Source organism: Camelus ferus, chromosome 23, assembly GCF_009834535.1.
Source record: "Camelus ferus isolate YT-003-E chromosome 23, BCGSAC_Cfer_1.0, whole genome shotgun sequence".
Classification (NCBI taxonomy): Eukaryota; Metazoa; Chordata; class Mammalia; order Artiodactyla; family Camelidae; genus Camelus; species Camelus ferus.
In genome coordinates, this window is record NC_045718.1 from 29,992,657 (window position 1) to 30,007,679 (window position 15,023).

Consider the following 15,023-nt stretch of genomic DNA (forward strand, 5'->3'; position numbering starts at 1 on the left):
CAAGCCCAAACGTGTTGATGATTACCAGATCTATCATGAATTGAGCACTCACTGTTTGTGTGTGTTCTTGCTGTGTGCTAAGCATTTATTCATGCGTTCTCTCATAAATTCCCAGAAACTCCTGCCACTTTCGTCATTTTGGCTTTGCCGGCACCACTTGTACTATTATTTACTTATAAAAATTTTTAATCCGTTCAAAATTTAAAGAAGCGCTATCTGAAATCACAGGTTTGATGTACAACGTTTATTTTACTAATTCATATACAATATAGATATCCTTAAAATGTTCACTCATAAGCCACATTAAATCACCTCACTTTCCACCAGTGGTCCGTTTTTCAGATTGGTAAACTGAGCCTCGTGGAGGTTAAGTGTCCTACCCAAGGTTATGGCATAGGCCAAACTAGTTCCCTACTTAATGCCTGAAACTGCTGCAAACCAGACACTGGTGACAAAAGGATGCAACCTGGAGGGATCCAAACAGGGTGATTCTCGCAAAGTGGAACCACAGACACACAAATGTATCCAAGACACTAGGTCTGGGCAGAGATGGGAAGGTAGGAATACTCTTGAGTGTCGGTTCTCTCATCTCTGAAATGGAGATAACAGTCTACTTCTTGAGGTCCTTGTGAGAACTAAGTGAGATAAAGCAGAGTGTTTGGCACAGTGCTTGGCTTGGCACCGAGCAAGCCCTCAAATCCTACTGCTGCTATAAAAAGTCAGGTAGGGAGCTCTGAGGCCATGCTTGTCAGTGAGTGGCTCCTCTGCCAGAATATCTAAGATTCCACCAACTCCGCTCCCCCTTAGGCTACCAGTTAGTGGTTTGGTGCATATATTTCCAGACCCCTCCTATGCATGTACAAAACTCTCCAGAGGCTTCTCTCACTCAGTAAGTGCCCTTATTAGGTCCTATAAAATTCTACGGTGTCTGGTCCCCATTACATCTCTGATTTCCCTCCTACTCTGCTCACTTTCTCTGTCTCCCTGTGGTTCCTGAACACACCAGGCTTGCTTCCAACCAAACCCCCTTAGGGCCTGGAATACTCTTCTCTCACCTTGGTGTGGCTTGCTCTCTAATTTTCTTTAGATATTTACTCAAAAGACACCTCAGTGATGCCTATCCTGACCTAACTCCCAACACCGACCTCCCTTGTATCACAACACTTCTTACCCGTGTTATTTTTTTCTCTTTAGCACCTACCACTGTCTAATAAATTGTTCACAGTCCTCCCCTGGTATCTGTGTGGTATCTGTGGAGGATTGGTTCCAGGACCTGCCTCCCACACCAAAATTTGGGGATGCTCAAGTCCCACAGTGGGCCCTTGGTACTTGCGGATGTAGAACCCATGGATATCAAGGGCTCACTGTATATTTATTGAAAAAAATCTGCCTATAAGTGACCCACACAGTTCAAGCCTGTGTTGTTCAAGGGGAAAGGTTTGAACTGTGTGGGTCCACTGACGTGCAGATTTTTTTCACTAAATACACCCTACAGAACTACACGATCAGCTGTGATTGATTCCCTAGATGTGAAATCACAGATGTGGAGGGCCAGCTATGGGACTTGAGCATCCGAGATTTTGATATCCACTGTGGGTACTGGAATCAATCCTTGGAGATATGGAGGGATGACTGTTACTTTACTTCTTTATCCTTATTGCCTATTTCCCTTGCTAGAATGTGGCTCCATGGGACAGGGAAACTTTATTGTTCTGTTCACTTCAGTATTGCTGCAACAGTACTTGGCACATAGAAGGTGCTCCATGAATACTCACTGAATGAATAAAGCAAGGGAGATTGGGTGATTTGCCCAGTCCCACAGCTAGGAGAGTGGCAGTTTAGCTCCAGAGCCTGAACTCTTAATTGTGAAGCTATACTGCAAATAATTATTTCCTTTTAAAAATGTTTTCTCATTGACTAGAACTTGCCAAAGAATGTTTAGGAATAAGTGGTGAAAATAGTACTCATACTGGTTTTGAGAGAATGCCTCTTACCTATGATTTCATCACTAGTTATGTTGTTTACTGATCTGACTGACTTTACCATGATGTGGTGTAACACACTTAATCCGATTTCACTTAGAGACCAATGCTTAATGGCATAAGAACGATTGCTATCCAGAGGAGACCTAATAGGAAATGCATACTACTTAGAAAATGGGAAGTTGGAAACATTTTTCTCTATAACTTTGTAAGGGACATACATGCCGATTTGCTTTATCAGAATTTTAAATTCTAGTCCAGTGTTTATTGAATATTATCTGCCAAGCTTTGTGTTTTCACATCTACTTTTACTTAATCTTCAAAATAATAAATCAGTTACCATATATTAAGATTATAGAAGTTTAATGTTAAAATCTGAAGAAAAGCAGGAACATTCATTCTAGCATGAATCCAACTGATTTTTATTCAGGTTTACTATGTACCAGCACTCAGGCTATAATGGAAAAAGACAGTGAACCCCTGATCTTGTAGCATATTCTAGTGGAGGTAGAGCTGATAAAAAAGTAACTTCCAATTTTGATAAATCAGGAAATAAAGCCAAGGGATGTGACAAAGGGTATGCGGGCAGAGGGTTTGCCTGTGGTTTAGTAAGCAAGTGGTGGAAAGAGATTGACAAGGCGAGACCACATAAGGCCTCATGAGCCAGTTTAGATGTTACTCCGTGAGCAATGGGAAACCATTAGGTATTTTTAAGTGGGGAAATTATCTGAAATGATTTATGTTTTAAAAGCATTCTCTGAGGGCTGTGTGAAGAGGCCAGAGGGAATGAGTGGATGGATGCAGACTGATTTAAGTTATGGCAACAGTCCAGGTGAGAGATGATAGCAGCTCAGACTAAGATGGCAGAAGGGGTTAAGTGGAAAATTTTGGATGCACTTTTGGAGTAATAGTCAACAAGATTTAATGGAGGTGAGGGAAAGGGAGGAATTAAGGTGATACTTCAAGACTGAGCAGGTGGTGAGCAGCATGTTTCAAATGCAGAATTTTCTTGTACTTTCTATATCCCTCATTCCCAATTTTGTCTCCCCTCTCCCCCATGTTTCTACTGTCAAAACTTAACGTCTAGTACCTCCAACAAATTAACTGCTCTTTTATATATAACAGAGCATGGGAATCAGAGAGCAAGACCTTGGATTTAGTCTACCCAGGAACAAATTCCAATCTTCAATTTACTGCATGACCTTGGGCAAGTTTCTTCACTTGTAAAATAGTGTATATAATAGTGTCTACCTCATAGGGTTGTTGAGAATTTAAATTCGAGTTGGAGCAGCTTTATACCTTTACATACTCAGCATCTGGCAGATCGAGCTATTCAAATTTGCAGTTTAACTTATTTCCTCTCAGATTCTAGGCTGTCAAGATCAGAAGGGCAAGAGCTTGGGCATTGTTCAAGCACTCACTCACCTGACTATTTAGCTAAGGGAAGATTCCCCGCTATTTACCTAAGAGAATGACATTTCCAAATTCCTTCCTAAAAGTTCTTCCAGCATTCCCCGATTTTCCCAAGACCTACTTATCTGAAGTTATTTTTATTTTACCATACAATTTGATAAGGTTTTTCATCTGTAAAGTTGATTTAGACTTTAGGAACATTTTTCTGGGATCATGTATTAATCAGCTATTTTCCTAAGATACTTTATATTCAAAAGCTGGTTACCACCTTGTTGCAATGCTAAAAACTGAACTTAATACCTGAGTAGTGGGTTTAGCTATGGTCCCCACACATCACTTTAGGCCCAACTCCAATTCACTAGACACATTTCCTGGGTAAGTTGTCATGTAGCCAACTCCAAAGCATATTAGGGAAGAATTATCCGTCCATGTTAATGAGCATTAACCTAGGGATCAATGGACGTGGCAGATCACACACATCTAAGTCAAATAACCCTAAGCTGAAAACTATGCACACTGTTTGGACCCTAGTTAACTAATAATCCTCCCAAATTTAATTGCCTCATTATAAGCAGGAATGAGTTACCTACCTTAGAGAAATAATACCTGTCAAACATCAAGAGACCATGGTATATTGAGACAAGCTCAGTACATTGACCAGACATCTATGCACTTTTGAGTGCTAAGCGAAGCTTTTTTTTTTTTTTTGTCTTGGTTTAGTCTTTATTTCAGGTATTTGTTAAAATACCACTAGATTATTCCTCAGGGCAAGAGCAAAGATCATCCCCTGCAAAAACTTAGGAACTATGTACAGAATTTTATAGAACAGAGGACACTTTAGCTGAAGCCTGCCTACTGACCAGTGAAGGGTGTTCTGAGTGGACTCAGCAAAGAAAAGGAAATCAGGCACGGAAGGAAATCAAACTTCATCTGTCATCAGGACAAGTCTTGTGATGGTCACAATTGGAGGCTCTGTTTTTGGAAGGTTCGAGTACAGCACAGGGGTTCCGTGTGTCTTTATGCCTACACCCCTGGCTGAGGTGCCATTAGGTCAATGTCACTCAAATTCCTGGCCAGCCAGACTCCCACAGCAAAGAGCCCCAAATTGAGGATTAAGTTCCTCCGGAAGTCATTCCTATCCGTAGTGAAGCGGTAAACGCCCCGAAGCCAATCTCCCATGTTGTCTGAAATTTCTGGAGCTTCATTTGCCGAGGCCACAGTGTTCACGCCGACACCGCTGGAAGCCATAGCAGAAACTCCGCCTAAGCTATTCTTTATTAAACTTACTTTAAGTTCACTAAAACTTCTAGAGCAAAAAGACTGATTCTAAGAACCTAAAGGATGCTATCACGTATTTGTAAATAGTTGGTCCACAACAGATTCTAGCAGGCAACTTTTCCTACCTTAGACACCCATTTTCCGATTATTTTTTCAGGATTAGGCCATTTGTCCCTTTTCAAAACTGCAGAATACCAAACAGGTGACATTCAGCAACAATTGGCTCTCAGTAGTTTATAAGGCAATGAATAGATGCTCCTGCTAATAATCCAAGTAATTCTAGTGCCTGCCTGTAGAAGAATATACAAAGGATCACACTAAAAAGCAGGATCCCAGGTAAACAAATTAAAAACAGGCTGTAAAATTTTTTATCATTGGATTTTATAATGACCTATAATCTAAAAATGAAGTTACTGCTAAAAAGGAGCTTAAGACCAGTGTTTACTTTGTAAGCCCAAAGTTGTATCTTGACACAAATCTATTCTTAGCTCCAATTTGTTCATCTCACTTCACTTCCAGAGCATCTTCACTCTTATGTTAAACCAGTGTCAGTAGATTTAGGAATGTTGTCTGTGGTTCATCCTTATTTCACATCACCCCATTGCTAAATAAAATGCAGTGCTAAGAATAATTATAGGTACTTAATTTATAACTTTGGGGTTAACACAGTATCTTAAAATAGCCAGCTAATTTTTGAGCTCAAGCCTTACATCTGCAGTTAAATTACCATTTAACATTCAAAGTTTAATAGTGTATATTGTTTCTAAGTGTAGTTTTACTACTGATACAAATTTAACTATTTCTATGTGATTCTGTTGGCCAGCTAGGTTTGAGAACTGTTGGTTCAAAATACACATATCCAAAAAGTTTAAATTCAAAGAGTTTTGGCAAAGACTTACCATCTGCAAATTTTTAAAAATTAGGAAAGCCAGTAGCTTGTTTCCTTCCCATACAATGCTTATACTTCTCTTGAGTCTTATGTTTCAGATATAAAGCGACAAAACACTTGTACTAAAGTTATTCTGAATATGGAAATTTCAAGTGAATTAACTGTACAGGTAAGGTTGATAGTAAAGACCAAAAGCAGGTATAGTTTAATGTATTTTAATAGCAAACTTACAGGAACAGCACAGAAGACAGACAACATTAAAAACATGTACTTGCATGTAGGACAACTCAGTTAGAAAAGTATAGTGAATGGATGGAATCTACTGTATGATAAAAATGCTACAAACACCATTTAGTTGCCATCAATAAGAAATTTACTTATTTTAAAAAAATCCAAATGCTGGCATTGTCCAGAAAAATTTAACAGGTTTATTTATAATTGTTATAAAGTTGAACTGCTGAAACTTGTTCACTGAAACATTTTGACTTGCATTAATGCTTTATGTCCCCGCATTTATATTAAAAATTCACACACAAATGAAAATGGAAAAACTGCCAATACCTGATTTCTGTCCCCTATTTTTCCACTTGCAATCATATACTTAGGTACCTTTTGACCCCATGGAAAAAAAATATCTAACGTTCAGAACTACCAATAACAGGAAGAAGAGATTTTTTTTTTTTTTAAAGAATGAAATGTTTCCCATCATAGTGGATTCTTAAGCGCGTTCTCCACGTATGCGGCGTGCTAGCTGGATGTCTTTTGGCATAATTGTTACACGTTTGGCATGGATAGCACACAGGTTGGTGTCTTCAAAAAGGCCAACCAGATAGGCCTCACTTGCCTCCTACAACAGGGATAAAGGAAAAAAAAATTAATGTTACCATCATCAACGGTTAAAATACATCTGTATCAGTTAGAATGATAAAGTTTTAAAGCACTTTAAAAACCTACTTCAGAAGATGTTGACTATTTTACCAAATCCTTACATTTAAAAATCTGTGAGACAAGGCTAAAGGCAGCTTATAGAAAGTGAAAAACTCAATTCTGTAAACCTTTATCAAATACAAAAGTCAAATTATTTCATTTCTAAGAAAAGTTTAATCTTCTAATGTAATGTTATTTCTAGTAAACTGAAATGTGTGAAGTAAAGAAATCCAACTGAAACTCTTAACATTCTCATCCTTACACAGATATATGGAATCATGCATCCAATCTGAAGTAATACTCTTTCCTACCCCATCAAGTCCTCCTTTTTCTGAATCCTACCTACACTTCATTATGTTTCAACTTTTGCCTTGCCAAATAATCCAATATAGTTGACCACTGGTTTCCATCATACGGTCCTCATCTTCCTCTCCTTTAAAACCTCACAGTTTTACCACTAGAGCACGACAGGGTGCCAGAACACACCAGATTAGTGTCTTAGTTACACACAGTGACCTATTTTTCCCCCATGTTCCTCACTAACTGTATCTTTCTCTATGAACCACAACCTCTGCAATGGCATTTGTTGCCCTCCAGTATTAATACTGACCCTCTCTGGTTTTCCCCATTACACGGTAAGATTTTTTGAAGGTATCTTCTTATCCCTATTTTCGGTCAAAAACTGCTACCTATATGAATCATTCACCAACACTTGGCACGTAAAGAGGAAAAAGGGGAATTTCTACTTACAAATAACTCAAATCATTAGTACATCTTACAATTGTCTGAAATGTTGACGAATCCTTTAGTCTACGTTAAAATATCCGCTTACTTATTTTGAAATGAAGCTACTGTTTTATCAGTCCAAATGTTTTAGTGGATTAGGAGCACTAAATGAAAGATGTTACTGAGCCTCTCTATAAACAAGTTATTTCTCTGTGCATATGTTTAGAAAAAACATGGACTTTTATAGTTGCTATTTTGTCCTAATTTAAAAAATTATTTCCATTTGGAGCCTTTAGATAATGATAAAAACTAAAAGAGAAACACATACTTGAGCAATTCAAGCCCCACAACACTATATAATACACAAGATATACAGATGGGAAGAGCCAGATTTGCTTTTTACAAACATTTTGACTTTGCCATAAAACTTGAGACTCTGCTTTTAAAAGCACAAACACAGTGGGAGGATATAGCTCAGTAGCAGAGCATGTGATCAGCATGCATGAGGTCCTGGGTCCAACCCCCAGTACCTCCATTAAAAAATAAATAAATAAAAATAAGTACACCTAATTATCACCCCCCCAAGCATTAACACAGCGACAATTAATTCAAATGGTTTACATTATTGCATCTTATGAAAAATCATTTTCTTCACATTTAAACTCTCATCCTTTTTAGCCTTTTCTCTCTCTTCCATAAAAATCTGTTGCATCCAAATTTTATCATCCTTACATGTCTTTCTGCAGCATTTGTTATCAAGAGCTGTCTTATTTACCTATCCTTTAATGCCCAGCTCAAGACTATTCCATGAAGGAGAAAGCAAACACTCTTCTTGATCCTAGTTCTCAGGTGCAGGTAACTGAACTACTAACTCCTTGGCATTCAAAGTGGCCTTGTACACCAGCCATCTTTTAATGCCCTTAAATTACTTAACAAGAAAGCTCATTTTATACTCATAATGCCTTGCCCTCAAGTAGAGATTCCAGAAGTATTTGCTCATTTTTTAATATCTAACCCTATTTGAAACTTGCATCTTTTATATGTAATTAGTCCCCTGTACCTTACCTACTCTAAAGAATACATTAAAAGCCAAACTCCTGGGGTACGGTATAGCTCAGTGGTGGAGTGTGTGCTTAGCATGCACGAAGTCCTGAGTTCAATTCCCAGTAAATGAAGCAAGAAAAAACTCCCCAATAACACCTAATTCTCGTACCCCTACCCCCACAAAAAAAGGAAAAAAAAAAAAAAAAAAAAAGAGAGAGAGAGAAAATCCTTAAATATTCAGGGATTCATTCTTGGGATATTCCAGAGATGGGTAAAAAGTTTAGAAACATAGCATACTGTAGACTATTCTTATGGGTTCACAGCACATCAGATACTAGGACTTAAGCTCCTCTAGAAAGAAAACAGTTTAATTTTGTTTCACTCAGCATATCTCAAAATTATGCAAATCTAGAATGCTTCTGCAAAAGACAGCACTATGAGCTGCTATATGGACAAGCCAACAGGTCCTGCAATTCTGAGACCATTTAAGAGTGGAATGATCTATTGGCTCCTGTGGTACTACTCAAATGTGACGTGTGACAGCTGGGGCTCTCACTGCTGTCTTAGAACCTGGCTATCTGTTTTACAGGGTTGTGTCTGGTTAACTCTGGAAGAGTCAATACTCACAGGGAATATGATCGTGATCCATATTTTTCTAATTCTATTATCAACAGGTAACAGCAAAAGAAAAAATGTAACTGGAAGGAAATACTAATTTACAACATTTTGAGTATATTCAACGTCTAACTCTCCTACAATTTCAACCTACCAATGTCCATTTTTAACACAAGGATAGCTTAGTTCAAACTCTCAGTTATTAGGGGCAAAGACTAAATTTTAAGTTAGTTAATTCTTGATATCTACAGCAAATCTAAACTAATTTCTTCACCATCCTCACTGGACACTCCTCCTATTTAGTTGTATTACAAAGGTGTACACTGTTTAATTCTAAACGCAAAAATAGTGACTTGGAATTCTACTTCAACTGCTCCCTTCCATTGTCCTATTTCCATTAGCAAATTCTACATCTTTGTTATCGTAACAGAAATGAAGTCTATGTATAAAAAAAGCAAACACAAGACAAAAATACTTGTAACAAAGATTACTCTTCCAATAAAGTTAAGAGCTACCTAATGCTACAGAACTATAGGCAGCAGAGATGAATATTTTGCTCAAAACCAATACAACCACACTTACTGGCAAATATAAAATACACACCTTAATAACAGCAACATGAAAGTTTACACAGGAATTTAAAAAAAGACAATAGTCTTTTACCTAGATTGTTTAGTAATCCCCTTACAAGTCTCCATCATTGACACTTAAGCTCAACAATGTTGGACTTTGAAGTATAATGTTGTGTTCTTCAAGCATAGCCCTGCTAACTGTAACTACAAAATTAGCAGCTCTGGATCAATGTTTGAGAATATTAGTAATATCTCTATGTTTAAAACTAGTGGGGAAAATGCGATTAGCAATTGTAATAACAAACAAAATGGGACCTAGAGATAGTTAATGATTAAAACAGAAAATAAAAGTTTTAAGTAACAGCACTGGAAGATTTTAGTAGTTTGAAATTTCAGTAATTTCAATTCATTGACAATTTAATGGATGCCTACTCCTGGAATTCACCAATCAAATAAAGTTCAGACTAACCATAGAAACAGCTCAACCAATTACACTTCAGGGTAGAATCCACCTATCAAATTTTGCTCACACATAAAGGAAAAAGCTTGGCAACAGCAGCCTTGAAAAATCCTCCAATGGAGTGCATGTAGATTCTGGACCCTCCTCCAAAAGAAATTCTGATTCAGGTCTGTGGAGGAACCTAGCAATCTGCATTTTTGATCACCTCTAACCCCACTCTCTGATGGAGGTGGCAGTCTTACCATACTTTGGACTACAATGACCTAACAAATGCCAAACATATTAACATAAAAGGTTACTTAAGTGACTGATGTTAATTATACCCACATAATCAAGTATCTTATTTGTGGGCATTTCAAGCTTTAATCTTGGCACAAACCAATATTTAAAATACATAACCACAGCTAAAGCAGTATTTCTCAAAGTTCTGACACACTGGAGCTAAGATTAAATACATTGTTTCCCACTTAAGGGGAAATCCATAATCCCCGTTAGCAAACTATAAGTCTTCAAATTCCTGTATCTCCACAAGCCCAGTATCATCTTTAAGCACATCTTTTTTCCCCGTCATCAATCCAATCCTAACTACCACTCATGCCTCTTGTACCTCAATGCACAATTCTTTAATGCTGCCTATTCTCATCCAAGATACTATGTTCTCTCCACTTTGACTGCCTCTTCAGATCCAGGAAGCCATTTATTCCAACTTTCCTTTTATACCAGTCACTGTTTGAAACTAATTACCAATACAGACCTTTAGTCCCATGACCTTGTAATGTTCTGCAGCATCCGTAAGCCAAACCTGAGGGTTTTTGTTCCCCTAAACACTGCAATGTCTAAAATTTTTAAATTACATGTTCTGTGTATGATCTTGAGCAACTCAAAATTTCCGACGTCTCAACACTGAAATAAGTATCACCTACCTCACTGGTTTGTGATGATTAAATTGTACCATCTTATGCAAAGATTTAGAACTGCTCTTGGTACAAAGCAGGACTGCCAACTCTTAGAGCCTTTCCCACCCACTATTTTACCTGCAAAGCACCAATAGCCGCACTTTGGAAGCGCAGATCTGTTTTGAAGTCCTGAGCAATTTCCCGCACCAGACGCTGGAAGGGAAGTTTGCGAATCAGAAGTTCAGTGGACTTCTGATAACGTCTAATTTCACGGAGTGCCACGGTACCAGGCCTTTAAAACAAAACACATTAAAGTGGTTACCAAATACATAGAAAAACCTAAGAGAGATGAGCTTTATAGAGATCCACGTTTCAAAAAATAAATCACTCAACTATTCTTCAGCTTCTGTATCAATTTTCACTCATCAATTTATGAGCTGAATATTCAAGTCTATTAAGAATAACACAACAATATCTTTAAAGCAAAAAGCATACTATTAAAGTAGATTCCTGGCAGGGAGTTAAATAAAAGCCCTCTTTATTTTTTTCATCTTTAATAATATATACATATCACTAACTTCTGTTATCATTACAACTTGGGAAGATAATAGGTCATTAACAAAGTCAAAATTGTTCACTCTTCTCAAGGCACCACTCTCCTTCCCACCTGTACCCACAATTCTTCTGAAAGACTTACCAATACAACCCAATGAGCTTCATTTAAAAACATACTTGTGGTATTTAAGTTTGATTTCCCAGAACACCTTTACTTTGACTACTGCCCATCCCTCATGGTTAAATTGGAATACTCTGGATTGTATGGTGTGTCTTCCATATGGAAGTTTTTTTTAAACTAAGTAATTTACAGCAAGAAATTTACCCCAATTCTGACTTATTTCTTCTATTTTATGAGCTTTTATTTTAGGTTAACTGTAAAATCATTTGCAGAGTACCTAAATACGGACAACTTCCGCCCTCTAATGGCAGATGCCCTTAACAACACTGCTCAGGGTAGTTCAAAACTAAACGTGCTAATAGAAGGAAATAAACCAATTCAAGTAAATGAAGGACAAGAACTTAACATGCCCTCCAATCTTGATTATTTTACCAAAAGCAAGAGCATCCTGAAAAACGTATTTAAAAACTTACCTATTAAAAAAAAATACATTACTAACTTAACAGCTAAATAAAATGTTACTCTATTCTACTAACGTTATCAGTGATGAAACGCCTCCCTTAGCCTATGGGCAAGATTATGGCTTCAAAAATTAAACATGTTCTCAATAAAACCTAACACTAAGATTATATATATATTTTGGAGTATTAGTAAATCAGTTTCTCTAAAGCAAAAAGTATGTTCACTATACATCTTTTTTATTAGATTATACAGACACTGCTTCAGGAGATAAGACTGTCCCATTTTTTCCTCTTCTTTTTAATACCTGTAACGATGAGGTTTCTTCACCCCTCCAGTAGAGGGCGCACTCTTGCGAGCGGCTTTTGTAGCCAGTTGCTTCCTCGGTGCTTTACCACCGGTCGATTTGCGGGCGGTCTGCTTTGTACGAGCCATGGTATAGAGACCTCCTTACTTACCTACTAGTATCAAAAAAAAAAAAAAAAAAAAAAATCACCATACGCAACCACCAAACATACAGTTCACTACCACCGCCCCCCCCATCTGGATATTATGGTCAATATTAAAAAAAAAAAAGAAGTCCGTAATGTTATATAATTTGAAAAGGTGCAGATTTTATCTACCACCCAAATAAGACTTCCTGAAACAAACTGTAGTACTAGAAAATTGTTAGCATTAACACCCATTATCTCTCAAAATGCCGAATCTGAGCGATAAATGGCAAAACAAAAAGACCCCTAATAGCCTTCGCTTCAGTTTCTTTAATTAAAGTAGAAACTAGAAATATCTGTAAACATTCGACCGACAAAAGTCAAAAGAATGAAGCCACAAACCACAGAAAGGTCGAATCAAATTACAGCAAAAAAGGTTTTAGCCCCCCCCCGCAGCCCCCCCTTACGCCTGGCAGTTGATAGATTTCCTGTAAATATCTGCAAATATTCCTGGTTTTGCATCTCTACAGTTATGTTGACAAAAAGGCGTCTCAAAAAACAAGAGAAAGCAGCTACCACCAGCGAGCAGTCTACAAAGCACGTCCTCGCGTCCAGTCCTCACAGGCTTCGCAATGAAATAATAAAAAAAAAAAGTGCCCCGCACCCGGGCTTTAATTAACGCACAAGACCGGCCGACAGGTCCACCCCAGCACCACATAAACTTTTGGTTTCGCCTTCTCCGGCCCCTCGGCAGAGGGTCCCCCCCCAGCCTGCCCGCCTCGCTCCCAGCGTCTCGCGCAGGCACAAACTAGCCTCCCAGACCAGAACAAAATGGAAACAATCGCAAAACGTATCCGATTCCCTTCCAAAGAGACAAAACACCAAAACGCTCGAAAATCCCCTGATCCCCTGCCACGTGCCGCCCTCCAAAATGCAAAAGTTTTTTTTGCATTTCAAATGCATCAAGTTTCCGCTTCTCTAAAAAAGGAGAAAAAAATAGTTTCTCTTTAAAAATTTTTCCTCCTTTTTTGAAATGGGGAAGAGAGAAACGGGGGAAAAAATATGGTCGGTGACCAGAGAAGAGAGACAAGATGGTGAAGCTTAGCAACAACTGTGGGGAGGCAGCAAAAAGCGAGTTACCCCACGGTGGGAAGCAGCGGCGATTTTCACCCCTTTCCCGCCCGAAAACTGGGGGCCGGGGCCCAGGGGCGGTAGTTAAGAGGCCCGCGCGGGTCGTGGTGAAGGTCTGGGGTCCCGGGAAGGGGCGGCGGGCGGGATTTCACCGAAGAAAGAGGAGCCAGGGGCGCAGGGAGGAGGGAGAGCAGGCTCGGCGACGCGGCGGTTGCTGCTGTTGGGCTGAGGCGGCGAGAGACGGGGGAGCCGCCGGAGCCGCCGCCGCCTGAGGGGAGAGAGAAACTCGCTCCTCATCTCCATTTCTGGGCCAAAAAGTTTGTGGGCCAAGCCGGAGGGACCCTGGGTCCCCTCCCCGCACCTCCGGGGCCCGGCCCGGGGCTGACGGCAAGCGGGGCTCGGTTCCGGGGAAGCGGGCAGACGGGGAAACTTACCCCCCTTCTCCTTCGGCTGGAGCTCGGCAAGCTAGAGGCGGCGCTGGCGTTGGAGAGCGACGGCGGCGCGGCGGCGGCTGCGAACACAATTGAAAGATGGCTGACACCGAGGCTATCCCCCAACACACGCCGCCCCGCCCCCGCGCCGCGCGCCAACCAATCACACACAATGGAGGGAAGGCTCGGCTCCGCCCCCGCCCCTCGCTCGAGCCCCGCCCCTCCCCCTCCCCCCGCGCGGCAGTTCGCTGGCGCGCGCTCGCCCCTCCCCCGCGCGCCGCCCGCTCCCTCCTCCCGGCCGCCTCGCGCCGTGTGTGTACAAACACAAAAGACACGCCGAAGGGCCGTCGGCTCCTGCCGAGACGCCCGCCCGCCTACCCCCGTTTTAACTCCCGCTCCCCGGCCCCGCACTCCCACCCCGCTGCGTGCACACACGTCATCGAACTCAGGAAGCCCGGGTTTGGGGCGTCCAGGGGGAAGTCGAGGGGAGGGGCAGGCGGGCGGAGGCGCGGCCGGTGAACGCCCGGCCTGCGGGCGTCTCGGGCCGCGGCCGGGAGGGCGAGGGAGGGGTTGCCCAGCTCCCGCGCAGGCCCCGGCGCGCGTCCCCGAGGCTCCCCGGGCGGCGTGGGGGCGGGGAGGAGGACTCGGCCCGCGCGGTCGCCGCACCCCAGTTGAAAACACTGCCCAACAGGAAGCTTGCAAATAGAAACCTTGCGTCCCGCGCCCACTTTCGGATGGGGCTGCTTTAGCAGCTGGCAGAGAGGACGGACCGCCCTCTTCACGCTCTCGCTCCGGGCCAGGTGCAGCCGGCCCGCCCGCCGACAACTTTATTCACTGAAGACACCAGCTTGGGCCGAGGCGGGCCCCGCGGTGCGGGCTGCGGGCGGTCCGCCGGGGGCTCTGCCACCTAGGACGCCCGACCCCTCGCAGGTGGCATCTCCAGGGCGGAGGGGACTGGGCTCGCCTTCTTGGGTCAGGATGCCTGATGCAAGATGGCTGTATTTTGTAAGCCTCTAAAACAATGTATGGAATACAAAGCAAACTGCACCAGAGGCATGACGACCAGTCCTGGCAGCTCGTCCTATTAGCCATT

General features: G+C 41.3%; 2 protein-coding genes across 3 annotated transcripts; both read right to left on the bottom strand.

Annotated features, from left to right (window-relative positions):
* Positions 1 to 4,104: 4,104 nt before the first annotated feature.
* On the bottom strand, positions 4,105 to 4,803 carry LOC102518048 (mitochondrial import receptor subunit TOM6 homolog). The gene has a single exon (XM_006188120.3). It carries the CDS (start codon positions 4,641 to 4,643, stop codon positions 4,419 to 4,421), a length of 225 nt encoding a protein of 74 aa, XP_006188182.1. The 5' UTR covers positions 4,644 to 4,803; the 3' UTR covers positions 4,105 to 4,418.
* A 958-nt stretch (positions 4,804 to 5,761) lies between these two features.
* Positions 5,762 to 14,033, bottom strand: LOC102518295 (histone H3.3A). 2 transcript variants are annotated; one of them, XM_032466588.1, is made up of 4 exons: positions 13,934 to 14,033; positions 12,245 to 12,398; positions 10,941 to 11,094; positions 5,762 to 6,409 (listed from the first exon to the last, which is right to left on the bottom strand). In XM_032466588.1, exons 2-4 carry the CDS (start codon positions 12,370 to 12,372, stop codon positions 6,281 to 6,283), a joined length of 411 nt encoding a protein of 136 aa, XP_032322479.1. In that variant the 5' UTR covers positions 12,373 to 12,398; positions 13,934 to 14,033; the 3' UTR covers positions 5,762 to 6,280. The 2 variants fall into 2 exon arrangements, with proteins under 2 accessions (XP_032322479.1, XP_032322480.1); XM_032466589.1 differs by having other exon boundaries at positions 12,245 to 12,395; positions 13,934 to 14,023.
* Positions 14,034 to 15,023: the final 990 nt, after the last annotated feature.

Bases quoted from the DNA above. Each gene is read 5' to 3' on its own strand.
- LOC102518048 (XM_006188120.3), bottom strand. From the start codon at position 4,643: ATGGCTTCCAGCGGTGTCGGCGTGAACACTGTGGCCTCGGCAAATGAA.
- LOC102518295 (XM_032466588.1), bottom strand. From the start codon at position 12,372: ATGGCTCGTACAAAGCAGACCGCCCGCAAATCGACCGGTGGTAAAGCA. The intron at 11,095-12,244 runs GTATTAAAAAGA...TTTGTTTTAAAG, and splicing joins AAGAAACCTCATCGTTACAG to GCCTGGTACCGTGGCACTCC. The intron at 6,410-10,940 runs GTAAAATAGTGG...TCCCTGTTGTAG, and splicing joins CGGCTATTGGTGCTTTGCAG to GAGGCAAGTGAGGCCTATCT.